A 24,628-nucleotide genomic window follows, 5' to 3' on the forward strand; every position below is an offset into this window, starting at 1 on the left:
CATTGAGATTTTGCCACGCCCTTTTTGAACGCGTGCTCATCCGTATCTCAGTTTCTGAAAGTCTTATTCAACTTATGGGCTGCTACTGCAGTATTATACATGTATTGTTCTTCCTCCTTATTTTTTTTACTAATTTCTTACACGTGTAGTCAGCAGCCAATCAGCAGGTTGGAATACAGGTGAAACTAAACAGGAAGTAGTCAGAGACCGTTGAGAACGTGAGTGCAGCTGCCTGACTGCAGAATGGAAAGAGTGAAAGATACAGTTTAATGCACAATAGAGTTTTAAGTTAGCGACACAGAGTGATTGGCCTTTTGCCTTCTTAGACATTAAAGGCACCCGGTGAAACTTTCGAGGCTTAAAAATAAACATTCAATTTCTAGTCTTTTTTACACGTAGTAAGTTTCAATAACTCCATACCATTACATACCGACATTCAAGCAGCAAAGATGAGACGTCGTTGTGTGGTGAGAACTGATAGAAAATCAATAACAACAACAATCGCCGCCATTTTCTTTATTTTTTGTAACCTAAAATAAATAAAGCAGGCTTCCAGTCAATGGAAAAATGGCTTCTCCCCACGCGCGATTGTTGTTGTTTACGATTTTCTATCAGTTCTCACCACACAACGACGTCTCATCTTTGCTCCTTGAATGTCGATATGTAATGGTATGGAGTTATTGAAACTTACTACGTGTAAAAAAGACTAGAAATTGAATGTTTATTTTTCATTGAATGTTTACATAAAGTTGCACTGGGTGCCTTTAAGACGATAGCGAGGCGCGTGCACCGGCCAAGGGAAGAAGTTACAATCACGTTGGTTTGTGTTCGCTGTTCTTGGATCTTTCCCGCTAATGAGTTTGACAGTGCCCTGCCAATCAGAGACTGCTTTAGAGCTCCAGCGACCGAGTGCAAACTATAGGGAGGACTTGAGGTGATGTAACCTGACTTTGTGTTATTTAACAGCAAGCTCTAGTGAAGAAAAACTATTGTGTTACTCGCGAATGCCACGGAGAGAGCTAACTCCGCCTGGACTGAAACTTTGCTTTGTTCCTTGTCCGTTTTTCCTATGAGGGCAACCAAACCTCTGTGTGATTTGAGTATTTTGCTCTGGACTGAATGATGGAACTTTTAAAGGACACTTCAGCTTGGAACTGAGTATTTTTTCTTATTGTTTGGACTGAAACCATTTCTGTTTAAAACACCTATTGGGTGAGAGGACACTTGTCTTTCGTGACTGAACTGAATATTTTTACTTATTTTTTGGACTGAAAACATTTCAACAACTATTGGGTGAGAGGACACTTATCTTTCGTGACTGCTGTTCATTTGCTGTGAAGTAACCTTGTTTAAATTCTGAATTCAAATGTTATGTTATCATAGCTTAAGATAAAGCATTGATTCCATTGATTCCATTGAATGCATTCGTTATTTTCAATATTTTGAAACAGTGAATGAAAGGGGTAAAATTCCAATTTCTTTAGATTAATATGATAAATCATATCTGAGCGCTCAGGTTTAGGAAGTTGGCCAACAGTAGTGGTAACAGGTTTGAATAACAACTGTGAAATGTGAATCCATGTGTGATTTTGAGTAACCAAAATATTTCTATGTACTTTGTATTTGTTTAAATATTTCAATTGATTTAGTATAATAAATAACTCATTTTCAACTGTTAAATTATTGCTAATCTACTATTCGTTTCTTGAGGGCAGATTAGGCTTGAAACTAGTAGGCCTGGGGGTTAGGGACTTAGATCCTTTGATCTGCAGCCTTTCAGGGAAAAGTTGATTACCCCTACTAAGCGGACGTAGGTCCTGTCCGCTACATCAGGTAAATGTTAATGTTTACATCAAATGTGAGTGTGTGTGTGTGTGTGTGTGTGTGTGTGTGTGTGTGTGTGTGTGTGTGTCTAAATACAGTATATATACTGTATATATATATACAGTATATATATATCCATCTTAGGTAGTACAGAGGTAGTGAGAACACAGATTTGCTTTCAAATGCTTTATTAAAGCAGCATAACGGATGAATTGCTTATCACTTACGAGATGCTAGCAGCTAAAACTAGCGAAACCGCTTGAAATGCGCTTACTTTGACACTATGACAAACTAGTTAGTCAACAACTGTCCTAACACAGTCAAACATCAAGCAGGTGCAACACAAGACAAAGCAAGATGGCAAATAAGCTACTTACTAGTTCGGCAGACAGTAGAAACCTGGCGGCTTCAGGCAAACCTACACAACGCAGTAGTATGCCTACAGACCCTTGTATGGCAAGCGATTCTCCATATTAAAAGTCATTGTAGCACCCCAATTTTTTTTATGCTGCTATATTAAGGTAAAACTGCTTAACCTAACCCTAACCCTGAAGTACAATTACTGCATAATGCCACTTTAATCAAAACCTTTCGTAGGTTCCCTCTGACTGCACACAACACCACAGCCACTCTAAGGGGCAGTGAGAAGTATTGCTTGCATTGGGGTCACAGGGGGAAAACCAGGAAACCATTGAAGGTATTGTGATTGTTTGAACTCATGAGGACCTGGTGATCGGCCCAAAGGCGAATGGTGACCTCGTCTCCCTTGTTCAGACTCAGCAGAGCGCTGTTACTGGCCGTGTCAGTGCTGTCAGAGGAGGGGTGGTCGTAGGCGGTGGAAATGCGCTGCTCGTTCTTGAAAAGGCTCACGCCCATGTTAATACTGCTGTAGCCGTAAATGTGGAAGTTGAAGGAGTAGACTCCGTTCACGGGTGCAGTGAAGATTCCTTGAGCGAGAAACACAAAGTGATACATAATGAGAGGAGGGGGAATAGCGATCAATAGATACTTCATTGATCCTAAAGGAAATTTAACCAAGCAGTACCTAAGTACGGTAATGAATACACACAATACAAATGTAGGCTGTATAAACATAACACAAACAAACAAACATAAATACTACAAACTACTAGCCTGGATACCAAACCGAACTTAGCCCCGCCCACAACATTTGAGGTCTGGAAGTTTGGTCTGGCACTGCTCCGTTGGGAAGTTAGGATTCGGTCCAACCAATCAAATTGTCAGGGCAGGCTTTTATACGATGATGGACAGATGATCAACCGTAAGAGATCTAAACCGCTGGAGAGCTAAAATTTGGGGATTCAAGTCTGTTTTAGAATACATTGACAGCGCATTCATTTTGAAAGAGGAACAGAGAAACGCGATCAAGGCATTTGTTGATCGAAAAGATGTTTTTGTCATCTTTCCTACGGGATCCGATGGCCATACTACGGTGCTCTGATTGGTTCTAGGTATATCCAATTAAGCAAAGAGGCATTTTTTTTCCTGGTTCGGTTGAAAAACGCTCCATAATAACAGCCCAATGGAGCAGTATCAGACTCATATTCTGACTAGAATTATGAGTATGACATTGTCAGGCTAACAAACTACAGTATAAGGCCCTGTTCACATGCAGGGTTGTTGAATACTGTAAAATACCGAATATTGAGCACCAAGAATGCGCACAAAGTTCTAGACTTGTAAGTATATTGACAGTTATGGAATGGGCGTGCAAGAATTGTCATTTCAAATCGACTTTTTTATCCTTCTGCTTTTTTGTCTTAGTTGTCCTCGGCAAATTAAATATCACAGAAATGTTTTACTTTTTTGATAATAATGTACAAGTTCTAAAAGGGAGCACATTACCTGTTGAATGGTTGTATGCTCCTCCGAGATTGAGGAACACTCCTTTATAGACCATGACTGTGTCTTGTGGGAGAGGACCAACAGCTCCCCAAGGTGCATCGAAGGCTTTAAGGGTTGCAGAAAACGCTACCTTGAGCTGGGTCTGATCTGGAGGTAGAAAAACGATAATAAGTAAACATAACCAGAGGTCGCAAGAGATGCAGAAAAAGCACTTTCATCAATACTGTCAATCCAATGCAACCATGTTATATAATCAATTCCCACTATAATATAATATAATATGATATAATATAATATAATATAGAAAAGCAAAACATTATAAGTATATTTTAGTAGCAGACAAGTTCTGCAGTATCGACACAGTAACATTTAATTCTACCTTTAGCTGTTTCATTTTGTCTCTTCATTGTGTCGAGCTCTGCCATGGTGTCATTTTGGTTGGACATAATGCTCTTCAGCTCATTCTTCAGCTTTTCAAACTGAGACTCTGTGGATAGCTGCCCTGTATGAGCACAATAGATTAATACAGACCCAACATTAAATTGATGTTCAATCTTTCCAACAGGGGAAGGGGTTTCACAGCCATGTAGATCTCTATGTGAAATACACTCACACTGAATTCATGTACTTGGCATCACCGTAGAAATAACAACAAAATGAACCAGAGTGTTGAAGAGGTTTTTAGATTCTGCTACATAATTTGTCAATTCAGACAAACTGGGTAGTTGTTCACTAACTGTGTCATATTTTTAGCTCAACCATCTGAGTTGTTTCATATCACACAAATTATGTATATAGACACAGTCGAAAGAGCCTGAATTAATCACACTCACTGCTCACATGTAAGGCCACCAGAATTGCCACCAAAGTGATGCAAAGGACAGCGAGGACGGCGACCATTAATTTGAGGAAGCCAGTCGGGCCCATCTTTATCCCACAACAAAGTTGCTTCCTTCCATCTGCACAATAAGAAGAAGCAGAAGAGAAAAAGAGAAGTCAGAAGTAGATTTGAGGATGACAAGCGTTCATTTGAGGAAGCCAGTCTGGTCCATTTGTATCGAACAATAAGGTTGCATGCTTCCATCTACACAATAGGGAGAAGAAGGGGAGAAAAAGAGAAGTCAGATGTTGAATTTCTCACCAAGTGAACTCTCTTCATAACAAACAAATAACCAACTCATCAATCAACAATTAAAATGGGATTAACATGATAATGAGCAACCACATACAAAAAAATATTTTTACCTGGTCATAGTGCAAATGCTGCTAGGAGATTATGTATCCTTTTAAGTACAAGTATTATTTTTAAGTTTTGCACCTACAGCACAAAGTGACACAATACATTCCCTGGGAAGCTAGTTGTAACAAAAGGTGTATTTATCTTTGCATGTCTCTGGTTGCCACCAAAATGTATTTAATGTTAAATGGTAGAAAGACCATATTGCAATTTCAGCAGAAGAAAGAAAGACAGTTACAAAAAGAAAATGAAGAAAGAAGTTGGAAAACAAACAAACAAAAAAAAAAGCAAAAGTGAATTAATAGAGTATCTCACCATGTTGTCCTGTGTTTTCACTGCCAGCCATGTTACCTTGGCATTAATGAGGCACAGAATCATGAGATGGCCCTGCACAACAATCAGAGATAACAGATACAGACAGTGAGTCTGGAGAAAAGGCTGTTTATATTAAAGTTTAACAGCCAATCAAATAACATCCCTCCCTTCCATGCTCCTGACGCATTGTATCACTGTTCAGCTCAGTACCACTGCCTAGCTTGTTTTGTTTTGTTTTGTTTTGTAAGGTGCTGGATTGTTTGTGAGTGAGCGGTTTTAGTTTACACAAGCTAATACATAAAATCATCTTTTATTGCACCAGAGTTGAGGAATGCTCTTTTTTGATTGGCTGGCAGGTGATCATTAATTCTCTGTAACAGAGCACCTATGCGGTTGATCTGGTGAAAATGTTTAATCACTTTTCTATATCAGTGCTCTAGAAGCAACCATAGTAGATAGCGGTTGATGGAAAAGCTGCCCTTTGATAATGACCATAATAAATAAAACACTCTCACAGTGTCTCACAGCACATTCTTCAGGGAAAAGTCACTACATTGGTGTGAAGGAATCAGAATTTGAGGTTCAGAGTTAATAATAGGGGTGGGAGAAAAAAAATCGATTAATCGATTTTTCTCGATTCTCTCTAAAACGATTCTGTCTCGATTCAGAAAAGTTTATAATCGATTTTGTAATAAATTTTTTTTTAAAAAACACATCCACACATCCATTTTATGTTGAAATGCAATTATCGATTGATTATCGGTTATCAATTCGAAACCGATAAAACGATTATCGATGCATTTCGACTATTAAATCGTTTGAGTTTGCAACTCAGAGTCTAAAATCACTTCCTACTTTGTGTTTGATAATCAAAGAAAATCAACAGATGAATTACCTTCTCTATTTGCTTTATTAGAGAAAAAGCTTTTTCTTGTCACAATTTTGACTTTCTATAAGCAATGCAATAATCGATGCAGCTTGCATTTCAACGTAAAATGGATGTGTAACAATGTGTAAAAATGAAAATAATCGATTTAGAATCGAATCGTTGACCTCTGAATCGGAATTGAATCGAATCGTGAGGTGCCAAGAGATTCCCACCCCTAGTTAATAATGAGTTAATAATGATAAATCTTAGTCAATAATTCACTGCAGAATATAAGCATTTCTGTTGTAGAGAGATTGACCTGGGCCTCATTTACTAACATTGCGACCGCAGCGCAATTAGCACCTTTGCAAAACTGCATATAGCACACAGTGTTTTTCCAGGGAGGTTGAAACAAACTATCCCGTGGAAGTCGTTGATTGTTCATTTACGCCCTCCCGTCCTTGTTCTTCACACACACAGTGAACGATGGCAGAGAGGGCAATCCTAACGATGGCAACCGGCACAGTGTATGGAGTTCGAGCTGCTGAACATTGAAGAGCAAATGCTTGTTTTGCACATGTGGAGAAGAGAACAACCACAGAAGAGGAGACGGAGGCGGAGGTGGTCTGTAAGGCCACTAAATCAACCGAGGCCATGGACAGGCGATTATTCAGCTCTTATTCAGCTCTTATTCATCCTATGAAGAATATTGACAAAGAGATGCACTTCAAGTATTTTCGCATGTCGGCTGGCAGATTCTATGACCTTCTTCGTACGCAACCACACATACGGCATCAGGGCACACACAACAATCGATGTCGCCCAGAGACTGGCTGTGGTGCAAACTATGTTCTATTCAGTAACACTCTCATTTCTGTTGTATTATCAGGGGAAAATCTGAGCAGGGAGAAGCGGATTTTCAATTAGAGACTCTCTAGAGCCAGAAGGGTCACTGAAAATACATTTGGTGGATAATTCACCAGAGGGCGCTTGAGTTCCTTTGAGAGAAGGCCGTGGATGTGGTCAAGGCTTGTGCAGTTTCTGTGCCTAGTTTCTGTGCCTAGTGTCTGTGCCTAGTTTCTGTGCCTAGTTTCTGTGCTTAGTTTTTGTGCCTTGTTTCTGTGTGTAGTTTCTGTGCCTAGTCACTAGGCACAGAAACTAGGCACAGTAACTAAGCACAGAAACAAGGTACACACTGTTCCCAGATCTAAACACCCCTTTACACTTCACCTCACAGCAGCCAAGTGTGTTCTTGTGCCAGTCCAAAAGCTCAGCGCTCCTCCAATGCTTCTCTCAAAAGTCTCTCCTCATGAAAATGAGTCACCATTTAAATAGGGTAGTCCATTGGGCTTAATTGGACCAATCAGGTCTCCCGAGTCCAGCCACTATTGTGGGGGAGCCCGGTCCCAACCATTGGAGAGGGGGAGTCCACCCGACACCAGGGCCAAACTCCTAATGTGAGTCACAGTGAGAAGAGGGGGGGAATCTCACCTTCTCACAGTCATACTTTCTGTCTTGAAAAAATAAGTTATTTAAAAGTCTAAAGATATATGAATATGCAGCACAGTTCTGGCTCTGTAGATGTATGCAATAATGAAATTTGTAAAACATTAAGTAATGTAATATTTGTTGTGGTAAAATAGATTGATATCACATACCTTTATAATGACTGCAGTTGTTGTATTACCAACGTGCTACGGAGCTTGGAAAAATACCTCAAGATGTTTAGCAGACAGCTTGCGGAATGGTTCTGAGCTGAGAAAGGGTGTCTGTGTCTGAACTATTAATTGTGAACTATTGTGTCATTTTTAGTTTCCCCCTTTTTTGCAGAGGGTTAGCGTTGCACAGGCGTATACATGAACGGATTATGAAACCCTGGGCCTGGACGCGTCCTGAACACACACACACACACTTACACACAAGGACACAAGCAAAGTTTTATTAAAGCAAACGCACGTGCCATCGGCCTCATGAGACTGAGATGTTACACGTTAGTCAGGTTAGGTTTAGAGAGTATCATCCATATCTTGATATCTTAATCTACATGTTTCTGTGAGGTTGCTTGGCCTCTCGATTTTATCACTTGTGTCTTTACTCCATTCGCCTGAAGGGGGCAGCAGAATCCTTTAAAACCTAAAAGCTGGGGAGTCTGAAGAGATACTCAGGAAAAACCAAGTCCCATTCCCGACCTTTATCCTTGTTCTTCAAATACATACTATTACTGTTCAGTCTACAGACTCTACAGTGTGTAGTTTAACAGTGACTGTCTTTATCATGCCAGATGACACACACAATGCCATGACACATGAAAGACCTGGAGCATTTCAGAGCAGAGGCGGTGTTGCAGTGTCACAGGGTCTTGCCAATGTCAAAAGTCGTTGTTAATCAACACACAAACCAGCATGAATAAAAAACATCGTTAGATCCAAAAAAAAATACGGACAGGTAATATAAAAGAGCACCATAGCAACATCAGTATGACAATTACGGCTTCCAACCTTGTTGAACAAGATGGCCTCGGATGAACATTTTGCCAAACCAGCTTGAATGATCGCAGTCACCATGAATATGCAATCAGATTACTCTTATCTCTGTAAGACAATAAAGCAGGTTCAACAGGTTCTCCTGTTGTTATGCAGAGGAAGTTGGTGTGTGTGACACATTTGACAAAGAGGAGAGTGGGCACAGATAAAGCTGAAGTCTGCCCGATATATGACCTAGCTTACACACACACACACACACACACACACACACACAAACACACACCACACAAAACACACACCCTCACACACACCACTCACCACACACAGCACACAGAGGGGCTACAAAGACCAGGGCAGCTTGTTCAGTTAGATTAAATACGGTATGTCTTGGGAGCATCACACGTCCTCCAGGTCTAACAAAGTAAAACACACAAGCTAAATACAAGTTCATAGGTTAGTTGAAGGGGCCTTGGAAATGAGGAGCAAGGTCTCACCAAGAAGGGAAGCCTACTCATCCCTCGTGTTATTTCCATCTTATCTGTCCATCTCTGTCTTCCTATCTGACCCATACATGCTCTGTTCCTATTTCTTGTGTTGACAACAACACATGGAGACACTAGATAAGGGCTATTACAGGGCACTCTGCATGGTCATAGTGACTGTCAGACCAAGGCCGATTTAATCGCTGGGTGGGAAACACTGCTGTGTGTGTGTGTGTGTGTGTGTGTGTGTGTGTGTGAACAACAGCAGATAAGCTATTTTCACAAATTTTTTTTAAGATCTGCTCGATAAAGTGTTTCCAAATGAATGTAAGTCTGCCTTACTTCAAACTCACATATCCCAGGAGCCACAACATTGGCAGGGGGAGCCCTCTGCCCATCGAAACACAATCCCTGACCCAGAAGCTATAATTAGACTGTTTACGCCAGGTTTGTGTGTATCTCTAGGTTTGTGTGTGTGGGGTGTGGGTGTGGGTGTGTGTGTGTGTATCTAGGTATGTGGGTGTGTGTGTGTGTGTGTGTGTGTGTCATTCCAGGACAGGAAGGGAATGGTGTACAGGGTAGCGGTCTTCAACACAGAGCAGAGAGCAGTTTGTCCAGAAGCTAAAAGGTAAACATTCTCACCATCTGCTGTATAGAAGACCATAGAGTTTACTAGACCATAGAGTTTACTAGACCATAGAAGACCATGGAGTTTACTAGACCATACCTTCCCCTGGAGTGGGAGGAGCGCTGGAGGAGAGACAAAGAGAGGAGGAAGAGGATGATTGAGGAGGGAGGGGAGAAGATGCAGGAGGAGAACAGGAGGCTCAGTTGGATCAAGGCCTACAATGACAACAGAATGGGCGTGAAGCACAGCGTATGGCAAGAATCCACACACAACTACCGCCTCCCAGAGGACGAAGGAGGAACTGCGCGGAGCACGGATGAGACGGGTTCTGAGGAGCGTAAACAGACATACCACAGTGCCACCTACACACAGCAGATGTTTCAGACTCTGGAGGATTTCAGGCACTCCTCCCTGCTCACTGACCTGACTCTGAGCACTCAGAATGGGCAGAGCCTCCGTGCCCACTCCAGTGTCATCGCTGCCGTAAGCTCCCTCATCCAGCAGAAGCTGCAGGAGCAGGATGCTGGTTGTAGCAGGGGGGAGATCCAGGTACATTTAGGCCCTGAGGTGAACCACCTGGGTCTTGCAGCAGTGCTGGAGTTTGCCTACTCAGGAGCCATAACTACTCTTCACAGGGACACAGCCGCCCAGATCCAGGCTGCAGCTCTTGCACTCGGCGTGCAGAGAGTTCTGGACCTTTGCGAAGGGGGAGGATGGGAAGAACAAAAGGATAATGGGAATAAGAAGAAAGAAGAGGAGAAGAAAAAGAGGGTTTCTGCTTCAGACCAGCTGGACGTGAGTCTGCGGGCCATCAGACAGCTGTGGGTTGAAAAGGTTGGCTGTGATGTTGTGCTGGAGGCCGAAGACAGAGAATTCACTGGTAAGTCAAAATGACTGATGATAACGACCTCATCAGAATTATAATCTTAATATCTAAAAATGAATTAAAAAGTTCAAATTTGATGATACAAAAATGTAACAGCCAACAGCTAATATCAACAAAAATGTTGATTTATATAAGTGATATTGTTTATTTCTTAAAATCAACAACAGTTAAACTTCAGACATAAGTCTCATGAGGATTGGGGGAACTTTAGCCCATCGTAGCTAATCATAGCTTCATCCATCCTCTCTTCTTATCCTGTAGCCCATCGTAGCTAATCATAGCTTCATCCATCCTCTCTTCTTATCCTCTAGCCCATCGTAGCTAATCATAGCTTCATCCATCCTCTCTGTTTCCCCTGAAGCCCATTGTAGCTAATCATAGCTTCATCCATCCTCTCTTCTTATCCTCTAGCCCATCGTAGCTAATCATAGCTTCATCCATCCTCTCTTCTTATCCTCTAGCCCATCGTAGCTAATCATAGCTTCATCCATCCTCTCTTCTTATCCTCTAGCCCATCGTAGTTAATCATAGCTTCATCCATCCTCTCTGCTTCCCCTGTAGCCCATCGGGTGGTCCTGGCAGCCAGCAGTGACTACTTCCGTGGCATGTTCTCCAGCGGCATGAGGGAGTGCCAGCAGAGGTCCGTCTCAGTGCCATCTCTAGGTGGGGAGGAGCTGGAGCCGTTCCTCCACTGCTTCTACAGCGGAGCGTTGGATCTGTCCTGGGAGCGGGTGTTCGATCTAGTCTGTTCCGCCCTCCAGGTTGTATAGCCTTTTTCACTCTGGCAGGGGGACTGCCAATGGAAACTAGCCTTTTGGCTATAATTGGGTGCATTTACATCTTAATGTTCATGAATGTACACTGTCCCTCTTGATCAAATAAACAAATTGATTGATTGTTTGATTGATTGATTGATCTAGTCTGTTCCGCCCTCCAGTTCCAAATCCAGCCCGCCCTCTCTCTGTGCCTCGGTTTCCTGGAGCAGGAAATAGATGCAACTTCCTGTCTGGATGTGGCGTCTTTCGCCGAAGCGTACGCCATGGGAGACCTACTCGAGCTAGCAGACGACTACGTCCTCAGACACTTCCAGGAGGTGTCAGTCACTCCTAAGTTCCAAGACCTTCCTGCGGAGAGACTCCTGGGGTACCTGTGCTGTGACGGCCTGTGCACCCCCTCTGAGCTGACCGTGTTCCGGGCAGTGGTTGCCTGGCTGGAAGCCGACCTCTCGGAGAGGCTACCCCAGGCTCGGAAGCTGATGACAGGCGTCCGCTTCCCTCTCATGACCTTCCGAGAGTTCTGTGAGGTGCGTGCTATCAACCTGCGCATGGAGTGCAGTGCAGACGGGGAAGTTGAGCTGCATGGCACGGCTCTGAAGGACTTTGGCTTGGGGACGGCCAGCTCTGAAGAGTGCTTCCGGGTGCGGCGTCCCAAAGACGCGTTGGTGCTGATCGGCGGGGACCAGCTCAACCCCGACATGGGTATGCGTCTTCCCAGCAGGCAGTTGTGGTTTGCCAATGCCTTGCGGAGCGGAGTTGGCCTTGTGAAGGACATCGAGTGGAGGACACTGGGAGACATTCCAGAACAGGCCCGTTTTCAACATGGAGCTGCTGTCATGGCCGGGAAGCTGTACGTCGTTGGAGGTTGTCACTTTTATGCGAATAACGACACCATGAAATCAGGATTCTGGTGAGAGCCATGTCTGATCCTGTCTTTACGTTATTCATGTTATGGGTCAGGCTTCTGGTTAGAGCCATGTCTGATCCTGTCTTTATGTTATTCATGTTATGGGTCAGGCTTCTGGTTAGAGCAATGTCTGATCCTGTCTTTATGTTATTCATGTTATGGGTCAGGCTTCTGGTTAGAGCCATGTCTGATCCTGTCTTTATGTTATTCATGTTATGGGTCAGGCTTCTGGTTAGAGCCATGTCTGATCCTGTCTTTATGTTATTCATGTTATGGGTCAGGCTTCTGGTTAGAGCCATGTCTGATCCTGTCTTTATGTTATTCATGTTATGGGTCAGGCTTCAGGTTAGAGCCATGTCTGATCCTGTCTTTATGTTATTCATGTTATGGGTCAGGCTTCTGGTTAGAGCCATGTCTGATCCTGTCTTTATGTTATTCATGTTTTTTTTTTAATGTCAGTGTTACATCTGTCCTCTGAGGCTCATTTTATAATATTCTCATAATTATTCTTTATTAACTTATATACTAATAAACTAAAATATAATATTCTCCTTTGTACGTCGCTTTGGACAAAAGCGTCTGCTACTGTAAATGACTAAATGTTAATGTAAATGTAAATGTAATATTATACTAGTTACTGATCATTAGGTTGTATTTCTCACACATCTCAGTGTGTCAACATTTCATCAAGCAGCCTGATGGAGGAAAGACTGTTGACCCTTCCTGCCCTCTGCTCTGCTTCTCCATGCTGTCTTTGCAGCTACGACCCACTGCACAACACATGGCAGAAGATAGCAGACATGCACGAGCCAAGGAGCAATTTCACAGTGGTGGTTCGAGAGAGTGCCCTCTATGCCATCGGAGGAGACAAGGACAGCAACACAAACCTGGACAGCGTGGAGGTCTACTGCCCTGACAGCAACTCCTGGAGGTAAAGAGGCTGAGAGGTAGATGCTGAGCTGTGCAGACCCCAGTGCCTCATGAAGGAAAAATAAAATGGTTCTGGACAATCATTCTGTGGGAAAGCCTAACATCATAGCTGTACATTTCCAACTATTGCCTCCGTTTAGTCTTGGAAATCGTATCTAAACCTCAAGCACAGCATGAAACTATCCAATTGTATTGTATTATGCCATGGTAAAACAACGCAGCACTCTGAATGCACGTCTCTGGTATATTATCTGTAGATTCACTCGCCCCCTGGATCAAGCCCTCAGTGGCCACGCAGCGGTCGTGTGGAAGGGCGATATCTTCATCTCAGGAGGCATGAACTGTGAGCACCAGTGCTTGGTGTCCGTGTTCCTCTACCACCCCGAGAAAGGAACCATGTACTTGTCCGACATGGCTCATGATCGGGCCCGGCACAGCATGGAGAGCCTGGGCGGGCGTTTCTACGTGGCCGGAGGTGTGTGTAACTTCAGGAAGTTCTACACGGACCTCCTCGCCTGTGAGGTCTACGATCCCATCGGAGACTCTTGGTGCAGCGTCGCTCCTCTCGCCATCCCCCATGTTGGCGCGGCGTCGGCCATTTTGGAGGATAAGCTGTACGTCCTGGGTGGGTACAGTCAGGAGGACTACAGCGAGTCCAAACTGGTGCACCGATACGACCCAACCACGGGACGCTGGCAGAACGTGGGCAGGATGCCAGGCCCCAACACTGACATATGTGCCTGTGTGCTCCGCCTACCTGACCAGCTACGCCAATGAAAGAGGGCATGAGATGGTGTGATTGATATGTCATCCCTTTGAAGAACATTCAAACGCTCATGTGTTGCTTTTCATGAACAGTAGCAGATTGTGGATGGCCAGTTTGTTACATGATATTATTATACGGCTCTTCAGAACGTTCCAAAAAGCCCTGTTGATTTGAATGGGCCATCCCCAACGTTCGCAGGTACTTATTTTCATATAATGACCTGCATATAATGACCGCTGTGCTGTCAATGGCAACGGGTTTATTACACAGCTCTTTTTAATGCTGTAGAATGCTCCATCAATGGAGTTTCAGCGGACGGTTGAGCAGCTGTGTTCTAAAGAATGTTCAACGTCTTTGAAGTTCAACGTCTTTGGCGAACTATTTCTCTGCTTTTTAACACTACGTATAGTAACAAATACATTGTAAAAAGACACTGTGTTAAGCTATTTTTTTGTTTTGGCAAGTAGCCTTATAATAAGCGGGATAATGTATAGAACGCCGGTCATTGTCGGGAAAATAAGCCCCTTCAGGGTGAAGTAACACCCTTCCGCTTCGCGTCGGGATGCTGTTCGCCCTGTCGGGGCTTATTTTCCCGACAATGACCTGCGTTCTATACATTATCCCTTACATAAAGATATCAACTGAGATGTGATGATGTGAAATTATCTAGCTGACGTGAAGGGAACATGGGGGGAAGCCTTATTGTTTCATGCTGCTCCTAATTCACAAGGAGCCATAGGCAGAGGCCAAAGACATTTATTGTGTTATGTCAGATAGGACACAGGACAAATGTTTACAGTGTTATGTTTAAGTGAGCGTGAATGTGAGGTGGGAAAAGTTTAACGGTAGCAAGCATGTTTTTTAAAGAGCGAAATGCTGTATTTCTGAATCAATATCAGGTGAATGTGAGTCAAATCATGTTTGGAGTAATTTATAACACTTAGACTGTTCATAAAAAGCATGAAATATTTGAGATACAGTATGACTTATCTGACATGTTAACTATGAATGCAAATGAACACCCATGTTTTACCAGACTTCACTTATTCAATTTTATGCAGGAAATTACACTTCTTAGAAAGCAATATAGGCAATCTGGGAAATTCCCTATTTGTTCCAAATGCCAGTACCGTGGGAAACCTTTGGATCAATACATCTACTGTGGTCTACTGAAAGGGGTCAAAGAACTAGTTACTGTTTAACGTTATCCTCCTATTCCTATCATTGGAAAGTCCTGTCAGTTGAAACACCCAGCGCTAAATAAATAGACTATTTCAGAATGAATGAATGTAATCTTGGATTTTCCCCAAATGGCAGTTAAATGATGTTTTCAAAAAGATTTGGATCAATATCTCTACCTTGCTCTAGGAAAGTGGCCATAGAACGAGTTACTGAGTAACTAGATCTACCTATATATATTAGTTGAGGTACCTAGAGCAACAACAAATATGCATTTCAGGATGGAGAGGACAGCTGTCATATCAGTGCTGATGTCACTAGCCTGCATGTGCAGTGGTCAGTGGTCGGAGTTCTCCAGCGTTAACATCTACAGTGAGCTGAAGGAGCTGAGGTCCCTGGTGGAGGAGCTCTCGGGGAGGCTTAATGCAACACAGCAGGAGCTGGAACGAGAGAGAGCAGGTACCAGCCATTTTGAATGCTAATTGAGTACCTGTGTGCAGGTGTTGTTATTGACTGTCTGTCTTATTGTGTATCTGAAATACCGCTGGAGGTGAGAGGCTGTCATGGAGGAAGAAATATAGAATATTATTTGTTCAAACATTGTTTGATTGGTAGCGGTGGTGTTTATGTTGACCAGTTATTTGAAATAATGTTAATCATTTAATTTAAAGGTAAAATGAATGCTGCAGTAATAGTGTGTGTGTGTGTGTGTGTGTGTGTGTGTGTGTGCGTGCGTGCGTGCGTGCGTGCTTGCGTGCGTGCGTGCGTGTGTGTGTGAGCTAAATAATATACAAAAAAACATGTTAAATGGTGTACATTTGGTGTAGAGTACCAACTACTAGAAGCTTACGTTTGTAGATGTCAATCATCACAAGGGTATAGGAACAAAGGCAACAAATGACAGTGACTGAAGCAATTTACACCCAGTATATCTATTTACAGTTCCAATGTGTAAAACCATAGGGCTCATAAGAAAAGAGTTTAGTCCTGAGTTCATTCTGTTTCTTTTGTTGGTGATAAATCCTACAGACAAAAGGGTGGCTTTCACTGCATCAATGCTGAGTACTAAGGGCAGGAATCATGGTCCCTTTGATCGCGAGACAAACCTCATCTTTGAAAAAGTCCTGACGAATGTTGGAAATGCTTACAATACAAACACAGGTACTGTCCTCATGTGAGGTTTTATTTTATTTGGAGAAATATAAATCTCTGACTAAAATAAAGTTTGTATGTATGGTATTATTTTAAGTGCTGACCATTCTGGCTGTGTGTGTGTAAATAAACTAGTGTTAACTTTTAATTCACACTTCACGTTCATCTGTATATCTCACCTCAGGTCATAGGAGAGAAATCTTTTATTTGTGTGGGTTCTTGATCATCTTTGACGTATGTTTGGTTAAAGGTTAACTAGATTTAGTTAGCCCGGCATTTACTGACCATATGGCTGACAGCAGATAAACTGTCCTTTTGAATAGGTGTCTTCACTGCACCAGTGAAAGGATTGTACTTCTTCCGATACTCTGGACGTGCCTCTTCCACTAAAGACATGGGCCTGAGCATCTTCAAGGGAAGCTCACGCATCGTGTCCTCTTATGACCACCAGTCTAGCGACACGAACGACAGCATATCCAACGGCGTGACTCTGGAGCTGGATGTTGGGGATGTGGTGTACATGCGCCTCTGGATCAACTCCTGGATCTTTGTCGATCGTCGCTATAACTACTGCACTTTCAGCGGGTTCTTGGTCTTCCCTATTGGCTGAAGGATGCGTGGCAGCTTGGTTATAAATTAGACCAATAAATAAAGTCTGCAGTTAAAGTAATGACTCTTGAGATGTTTTTGACGATACTGAAGCATTTGTACTCACAGTGAATCATTTGCAAACACATCACATTCAAACCCCAAAATGTGTATTTACCAATTATGCTTTTCTGGTTTTGTTTCCTTGTCCTTCAGAGTGCTATATAGCTTTATCTCTATGTAAAGGGTCTGCAAAGTTCCAAAAACCACAACGCCAGAAGAAGTTACTCTCTCTCTAACAGACACCATTTTTCTCAGCTACCTGAAACACCTTTTTCTTTGCTACAAAAAGATACTTATTGCCAGCCTAGCTGACCAATCAGAACACAATGGGCTTGTTGGGGGGGGGCGGACGGACTTAAAGTCACAGGAGCTCAACAGAGCGTTTCAGACAGGGACCGAGGATAGAGAAGTGTGTGTTTTTGGAACATTGAAGCATGAAAAATCAATTCTAGTAGACACCCAAAATAAAATGAAGAATATTGAAAATTAGCATAATAGGTCATGATAGGTCTAAGGCTGTTTCAATGATCAGTCTGAAAAATAAGCAGAAGTTGAATATGAGGTGGCACTGGCTTCACTTATTGTGTTGAGTTTCTGGTGATTTGAAGGTTCTGTGTGACACATATGTGTAATCTGGAAAAAGATTAAAGAAAGATTTAACATTCATAAAGGAGACATAGTGCTACCATCTACAGTGCTTACAGTATGTTAATAAAAGGCTTGTCTGAGGCTTCAACATTGTCTTGTGCTGTTCTGGGATGTCTAGTGGATTGGCAAATTTGAGCATGATTAAACCTGTTGCAGATATTAGGCTCTTATGCAATACTAAGCAATATGTTATATAAATGATGCACTGACCTTTCAATCACACACTTGATTCACTTTCCTGTCAATTTAGTTATTGTGAATGTGCAGTTTATCTTAGTTTAGGATTGAAGACGATCCAAATGCACCATACTATGAAACTGCCGACGTTCTGTGACAGCTGACTGGAAATGCCCGAGGTGTTTTTGAATAACGCCCCTGTTAGATAACTAATTACCCCGAGACTCATGCGGACTCATGTCCTGACTCCTTTGTGCAGGGAAATGCTAACAGTGTCCTTGAGCAGATAGCGCACAGGGGATTATTATTGTTGAGTGAGTTGTTGACAGTTTAATGACAGTTTAATGTGTGCTATGCAGTTCCCTAGTCCCTCAGCATCTTCCCCTTATTCCCTAAGGGCTCAGATACACATACGCGTTTTTGTAAAAACGCGACGCTAGGAAATGCATTGATTCCTATGGTACGATGCGCTTTGCGTGAAAGCGCGCCGTACCATAGGAATCAATGTATTTCCTAGCGTGGCGTTTTTACAAAAACGCGTATGTGTATCTGAGCCCTTAGGGTTCAAATACACATACGCGTTTTTTTTAAACAGGACGCGAGCAAATGCATTGATTCCTATGGTACGGCGCGCTTTGCGTGTGCGCCCCTTCTCCACCACGCGTTGAGTTTTTGTAGCGTTTTTTAGGTGCGCTTAGAAGTTGAACTATTCTCAACTTTCCAGCGCAAGGCAAAAATGGTTTGGAATTATAAGAATTTTGAATGCGCTTTCATCGCGGAGTGATTTATTATAAGCTGCGAAAAGTCTATAGACCAGGCTGTTTTGGCCGCTGCACTTTGCCAAGGCGTTACTGAAGCGTCTGCGCCTGAAAAAAGACGCGTGTGTGTATTTGAACCCTTAGAATACACTGTTCATATCATAGTTGTTTTCAGGGGATGTGAGGCATGGATCCTCTTGTATATATTGATTGATCTAGAGAGAGAGAGAGAGAGAGAGAGAGAGAGAGGGACGGAGAGAGAGAGAGAGAGAGAGAGAGAGAGAGAGAGAGAGAGGGGGACGGAGAGAGAGAGAGAGATAGAGAGAGAGAGAGAGAAAGAGAATGGCATGGATCCTCTTGTACATGAGCAGGCACTTTGACACTCATTTCCATTTGTGTGGGTGGATGAATGTTATTGGGTTTTTTTTAAATCAGAAATCTGTGCAAAATAGAAAATACATAGAAATATTAGATAGAATTATATTTTATATATACACACACACATTTCCTTAATGCTGAATTTTGGGCTTGTTCCACCCTTCATCTTTCAAAATTCAGTAACAGAGCACAGTTTCTCTATTCTAACACATTTGTGAAAGGCATTTGGTGCACAGTGTGAAAATAGTGCTAGATGCTTTCAGTTAGTGCTCAGATGCTTTCAGTAAACACATGATCTGTAAATATCACAGGGGAAGCATAGTGTTAGTGCTCAGATGCTTTCAGTAAACACATGATCTGTAAACATCGCAGGGGAAGCATATTTGCATGACCTCTAATCCTCTCTCGTGTCAAAGCCTGTTTTCATGACACACACATTCTTCCCGGATTCTACCGACATTTACCTGTCTTGACATGCTGGCAGCCCCCAAATGCCCCCCCCCCCCCCCACACACACACACACACACCACCAAAACCACCTCCAGCTGCTCTTAAATAGCTCCCTGCGTAAGGCATTTTCCCAAAACAATCCAAGAAGTGCAATGGCACACGCCACCCTTTTCCCCATAGCCCTCCTGGGATGCCTGTGTCTGGGCCTGGCGTCTGGACAGACCCGGACAGGGGATTCAGACCTGACTGTGGAGCTCAGTGAGCTGAGGGTCCTGGTCAAGGGCATGGAGGCCAAGCTGAACGACTCCAGCACTAAAGACGGGGACCTGGAAGCACGACTGAACGCCACGGAGCAGCAGGTAGAGAAACTCCAGACTGAGGTGCAGCGTCTGGGGAAGGAGAACCAAGGTGATGTATGACATCAAGCTGCAGAGCATGGTAGACGTGAGATACCATTCAGAATATTATATGTTAGAAAGTTATATCTCGTGGTGATTTCACACTTGATTGTACTTTAGTTACATATCAGGTTACTTATCATGGCTCAGAATTAGAATGCAAAAGCCTCTAAACACAGACAGGTATTCTGTCACACACTAAATAACTCACATCATTCCTATATCAATCATAAAGTTACACATAGTCATCTTGATGCTTAAATGTATGTTATATCTGTCGAATGTCCATGTGAAGTGCTACTTGATGCAGTGATGTTTAAATTGCAATAACGATTTATTCATGCCTAAATGTGAGTTGGATGATACACTGAGCCATATTGTATCCATCACTTCAAATTCAATCCACAGATATCATGGAAAAGCTGAATGCCACAGTAAAGGAGCTTGATCAAATAAAGAAACAAAATGGAACAACTAAAGGTAAAACTACAATGTTTCATACATTGCATTTCTACTGGTTAGCTTTCTGTTATTTCTGAATAGATATTTGAATATATAATGTAATATAATATAATGTCATATAATATAATACAATGTTATATAATATGATATAATAAATTGGAGTCAATGATCTAACATGTTGGCGTTGAATGACAGAAGGACCAAAGGTAGCTTTCTCTGCATCCCTTGCTGCCTCCGGTGAGGCTCGGTTGAAACACAGTGATGCCTCCCCAAACCTGGTTTACAAGCGGATCTTCACTAACACTGGAAATGCCTATGACAGCAACACAGGTAACGCAAAAGCATTGTTAAGTCTTTTGGCTCCACATAACGGCAAGTGTCCTTAGGTACTTAGGAAGTTTAAATGTAATAATCTGTAGAGTAAAATACTTACATTTCCCCTCTCTTTTCATAGGTACATTCACTGTATTGACTCTCTCCCTTCATAGGTTCATTCTCTGCTCCTTTCTTTTCATTGGTTCATTCACTGCTCCTCTCCTTTCATTGGTTCATTCACTGCTCCTCTCTTTTAATAGGTTTATTCACTGCTCCTCTCCTTTCATAGGTTCATTCACTGCTCCTCTCCTTTCATTGGTTCATTCACTGCTCCTCTCCTTTCATAGGTTCATTCACTGCTCCTTTGAAGGGCCTCTATTTCTTCAGCTTCAGCACATTTGGCTACCACAACGTCCTGAGTGGCGCCATTCTCACCAAGAACGGTGAGTACATGGTCTCGTCCTATGACCCACCTGCCACCGGAGACACTGGGGACACCGGAGGGAACTCCGTCATTCTGCAGCTGGAGGCGGGAGAGAAGGTCACCATGACACTCTGGAAGAACTCTGAGGTGTTCGACAACCTCAACGGCCACACCACCTTCAGCGGCTTTCTGCTTTTCCCTTTGTAGATGGACTCAGTGGTTTTCTCTAACATGCTCTAGAATATTCTTTTAGGAGCTGGCCTAGTATATCTAGAGCTATGGAGAGTTTCAGAGCTCCAAGTGATCCTTAACTAAATTGCCAAAAATGTGTGTTGTGCTAAAAAACGAATTACACTTGCAATAAAACACATGTATGGAAGTGTAAAATTGCCAAATAATTACATGTTTTGAAAATTAAACATGATTACATTTTTCATGTGACAGTGGTGAACAGTTCATGTGTTAAGGTAAAGAGAAAAAAATTAAAACCATTTCTCCAAAACCATGTGAATCATTCTTTTTGTGATGAGTTTTCATGTAGTTTATTTTAGAAACTATGTAGAAACATCTTAACAACGAAGCAGAGCCTCATGCAATTGTTGTCAAAGTAGACAGTTTGTATTTCAACATCTACAGAATATTATAAAAAGTGAAATGTGTATGTGAAGGACCGGGTGGTCAACCCATGTTATTTTAGGATCTGGGGACTGGACTTAGTGGTGTTGTTGGTGCAGATGATAGTAACTTCTTATGAGAATATAAACATATATTTATTTACAACGGGGGGACTCTATGTCAACCCCACAACTGTGCCAACAAAACAAACATTATAATACAGACAGTACTCACAGTAATCCAGGTAACCTGCAACCTGGGCACCTGCTTGGCCGATTTTGGACAAATACCAACACCTTTCTAGACCCAAGCTAGGCCCAAGCTAGGCCCCACACTATAAATAGGCACTAGGCATGAAACTAGGTACAACACCAGGGGCCTCATTACAGAAAAAATCCTAACTGCTCATCCTAACTTAAGTTAGGGACTCAAAGATAGAAAAAATCCTAACTTCCTATTACAGAAGCAATCCTTAACCTGTTGGTCGTTTCCTATCTTATCTTTGGCCTCCTATCTTATCTTAACTTAGGAAATCCTAACTGTTCTGTCAATCAGATTTTTCGATCGTCAATCGTCAAGTTATGTCTGTTTCTGCACTTAGAATGTGCACGAGATTGATGGAACACATCACTTTTAACGTTAAAAAGCGTTGGTTGTTGCGCTCTATTAAATCTGTAATGGATAAATTCTTATCTTAAGATAAGATAGGATCTCTTCCTAAGTTAAGTTAGGAAACCTCCTTCTGTAATGCCAAAAATCCTAAATACCCTCCTATCTTAAGATAAGACAGGATTTCAGAGTTAGGAAGTTTCTGTAATGAGGCCCCAGGCCCAAAACAAAACAGCTAAACTAGGCTCAAAGACAAGGCATACAGACAAAGCACAAAACAGAGGAACAAAACAGCTAAACTAGGCTCAAAGACAAGGCATACAGACAAAGCACAAAACAGAGGAACAAAACAAAGCAAAAGTGTGTCTAACTCAAAAAGTCTCCCCCCATGCTTGCCTGAGGCACCTTTACATAGGGCAGCCACTTAGGCTTTATAGGTCCAATAACCTCCTATGGGATTCCACCACTATCTTGGGGGAGCCCGGACCAAACCATGGTGATGGGGGAGTCCACCACACACTAGGGCCAAACCATGGTGATGGGGGAGTCCAACCCACACTAGGGCCAAACCATGGTGATGGGGGAGTCCACCACACACTAGGGCCAAACCATGGTGATGGGGGAGTCCAACCCACACTAGGGCCAAACCATGGTGATGGGGGAGTCCACCACACACTAGGGCCAAACCATGGTAATGGGGGAGTCCACCCCACTCTAGGGTCAAACCATGGTGATGGGGGAGTCCACCCCTCACTAGGGTCAAACCATGGTGATGGGGGAGTCCACCCCACACTAGGACCAAACCATGGTGATGGGGGAGTCCACCCCACACTAGGGTCAAACCATGGTGATGGTTTGGTGGCAAAAAAGGTGGCAAAACAACAACAACACAAAACGTCTGGCATGCAACTCACCTCCACAAGGCTGTGCAATTGACATTGGTTTATTGAGCAATATTTCTATGTACAGACTTGTAGAGCAATAAACAATTAGAATACTTTGAAGTCCCAAATTGCCAGTCCACGAAGTGAATAAGGGAGAAAATAGAAATAGGCTGGACAGAAAAACCAAAAGATAATGGGGGAGGAGTACTACTCGCAACTTACCCCCGAAGCGCCGGTAATAGCGCTGGCTCTAGTCTATTTTAGGTCGGGGAATTTAACTTTCAGAGCGGCCGTGGCCGCCTCTAAGCTCCCGATCTAAGCTCCCAAACTTCAACTGTTCATCGCCAATCCAGACAAGGAGGGTGCCTGGGTCCCGGACTCTGGTCTTTACATTTTTTGCCATGGAGCTGCTCACGCAGCGGCCAGTATTGGTCCCGAAGTTTCCTACGACACACCAACATATCCTCAGCAATCCGTAGCTTCACGCCGGGAAGGGCCTTGAGCTCCAACAGGGTGGATTTCACTGCCTCCATAATGGAGATCTTCACAGGAGTTTGGAACTGTTTGTTTGTTTGTTTGTCTGTTTGGGTTAACACACGTCTCACTCACTGCCGTCCGCCATTTTTGTTCCATGTCTTTTATTGAAGATCTGCTTGCTACTATGCTATTTAAAGTGCGTATGACAGCTTAAAAAAAAAGGTAAAAGGCATATAGGTATCAAAACTATACATAAAAGATAGTAGTTTGAAGTCATGTTTAAACCCGAAGATTGAAAAATTAAGTTTGTACGGAGTTTCAAAGTGTGGTTATCGCGACTCTTAACATAAAACAGTTGCCGGCTTACCTCAAATCTGTCAAGTGGTCCTTTAACGTCAGCTATGATCCGGATCAGTTAGTACACGAGATTGTGGGCATTGAACCGTACCGATTTGAGCCCTATCTGGATGACGAGCCAGCAGAAGAGGCGAGGTCTGAAAACGATGACAATGGGCAGAGGCTGAGTGGCCATCGGGACGACCGGGAAGTTCCGGCAGGCCAAGGAGCTCACGAGAAGCAGCCTGAAGACTGCACGCAGCCGTGGAAAGTAGATGAGCGGCCCATTGAGTTAAAATAAATGTCAATAAAATGTGTGAAAATCTCTAAGTTCTCCGACAGCTAAAGTTGGTTGGAGTCCAACCAATATATATAACACTAGTTGTCGATCAACTTCTCACTCACGGTGACAAACTCACTTTCATTAATCCAGCCTACTGATTTTTGTTTAACCTCCTATCTTGATCTAATTCTTTTTATTCAGACGTTATACAACTTTCATGACCAGTGGCGGCTCCTGAAAAAATTCTCAGGGGGGGCAATTTTTTTTTTTATGATTAAGGCGACCTATTCAGTAGGTACATTAAGTTATCCGATTTACTCATGCAGCAATACCTTTTTTTCCACTATTGGCAGCAACCAACAGTAATATCTCCCCTCTTTCTACATAGCTAGAGTAGCAAGATACAAGTGGAACGCTATGGAAGAAGGTTACATTCAGGAACCTTCATAAGCAAACATGATGTG

At 42.7% G+C, this 24,628-nt stretch overlaps 3 protein-coding genes across 4 annotated transcripts; 2 read left to right on the plus strand and 1 right to left on the minus strand.

Moving 5' to 3' along the window:
- Positions 1-2,490: 2,490 nt before the first annotated feature.
- LOC308382338 (cerebellin-3-like) lies at positions 2,491-5,273 on the minus strand (the record flags this gene model as incomplete). Its single annotated transcript, XM_080860060.1, has 5 exons — positions 2,491-2,771; positions 3,691-3,837; positions 4,070-4,192; positions 4,524-4,649; positions 5,243-5,273. 5 exons carry the CDS (start codon positions 5,271-5,273, stop codon positions 2,491-2,493), a joined length of 708 nt encoding a protein of 235 aa, XP_080716186.1.
- A 4,504-nt stretch (positions 5,274-9,777) lies between these two features.
- Positions 9,778-17,052, plus strand: LOC308382427 (kelch-like protein 33). 2 transcript variants are annotated; one of them, XM_080860154.1, is made up of 6 exons: positions 9,778-10,583; positions 11,151-11,350; positions 11,527-12,275; positions 15,428-15,606; positions 16,177-16,308; positions 16,623-17,052. In XM_080860154.1, the coding sequence occupies exons 1-6, from the start codon at positions 9,782-9,784 to the stop codon at positions 16,907-16,909; spliced, it is 2,349 nt and encodes a 782-aa protein (XP_080716280.1). In that variant the 5' UTR covers positions 9,778-9,781; the 3' UTR covers positions 16,910-17,052. The 2 variants fall into 2 exon arrangements, with proteins under 2 accessions (XP_080716280.1, XP_080716279.1); XM_080860153.1 differs by lacking the exons at positions 15,428-15,606; positions 16,177-16,308; positions 16,623-17,052 and adding exons at positions 13,033-13,203; positions 13,460-14,431.
- A 2,461-nt stretch (positions 17,053-19,513) lies between these two features.
- On the plus strand, positions 19,514-21,349 carry LOC308382339 (cerebellin-1-like; the record flags this gene model as incomplete). The annotated part of the gene is made up of 3 exons (XM_080860061.1): positions 19,514-19,769; positions 20,417-20,551; positions 20,884-21,349. The coding sequence occupies 3 exons, from the start codon at positions 19,514-19,516 to the stop codon at positions 21,165-21,167; spliced, it is 675 nt and encodes a 224-aa protein (XP_080716187.1). The 3' UTR covers positions 21,168-21,349.
- Positions 21,350-24,628: the final 3,279 nt, after the last annotated feature.

The sequence above is a fragment of the Sprattus sprattus genome (genome assembly GCF_963457725.1).
Source record: "Sprattus sprattus genome assembly, chromosome: 21".
Lineage (NCBI taxonomy): Eukaryota > Metazoa > Chordata > Actinopteri > Clupeiformes > Clupeidae > Sprattus > Sprattus sprattus.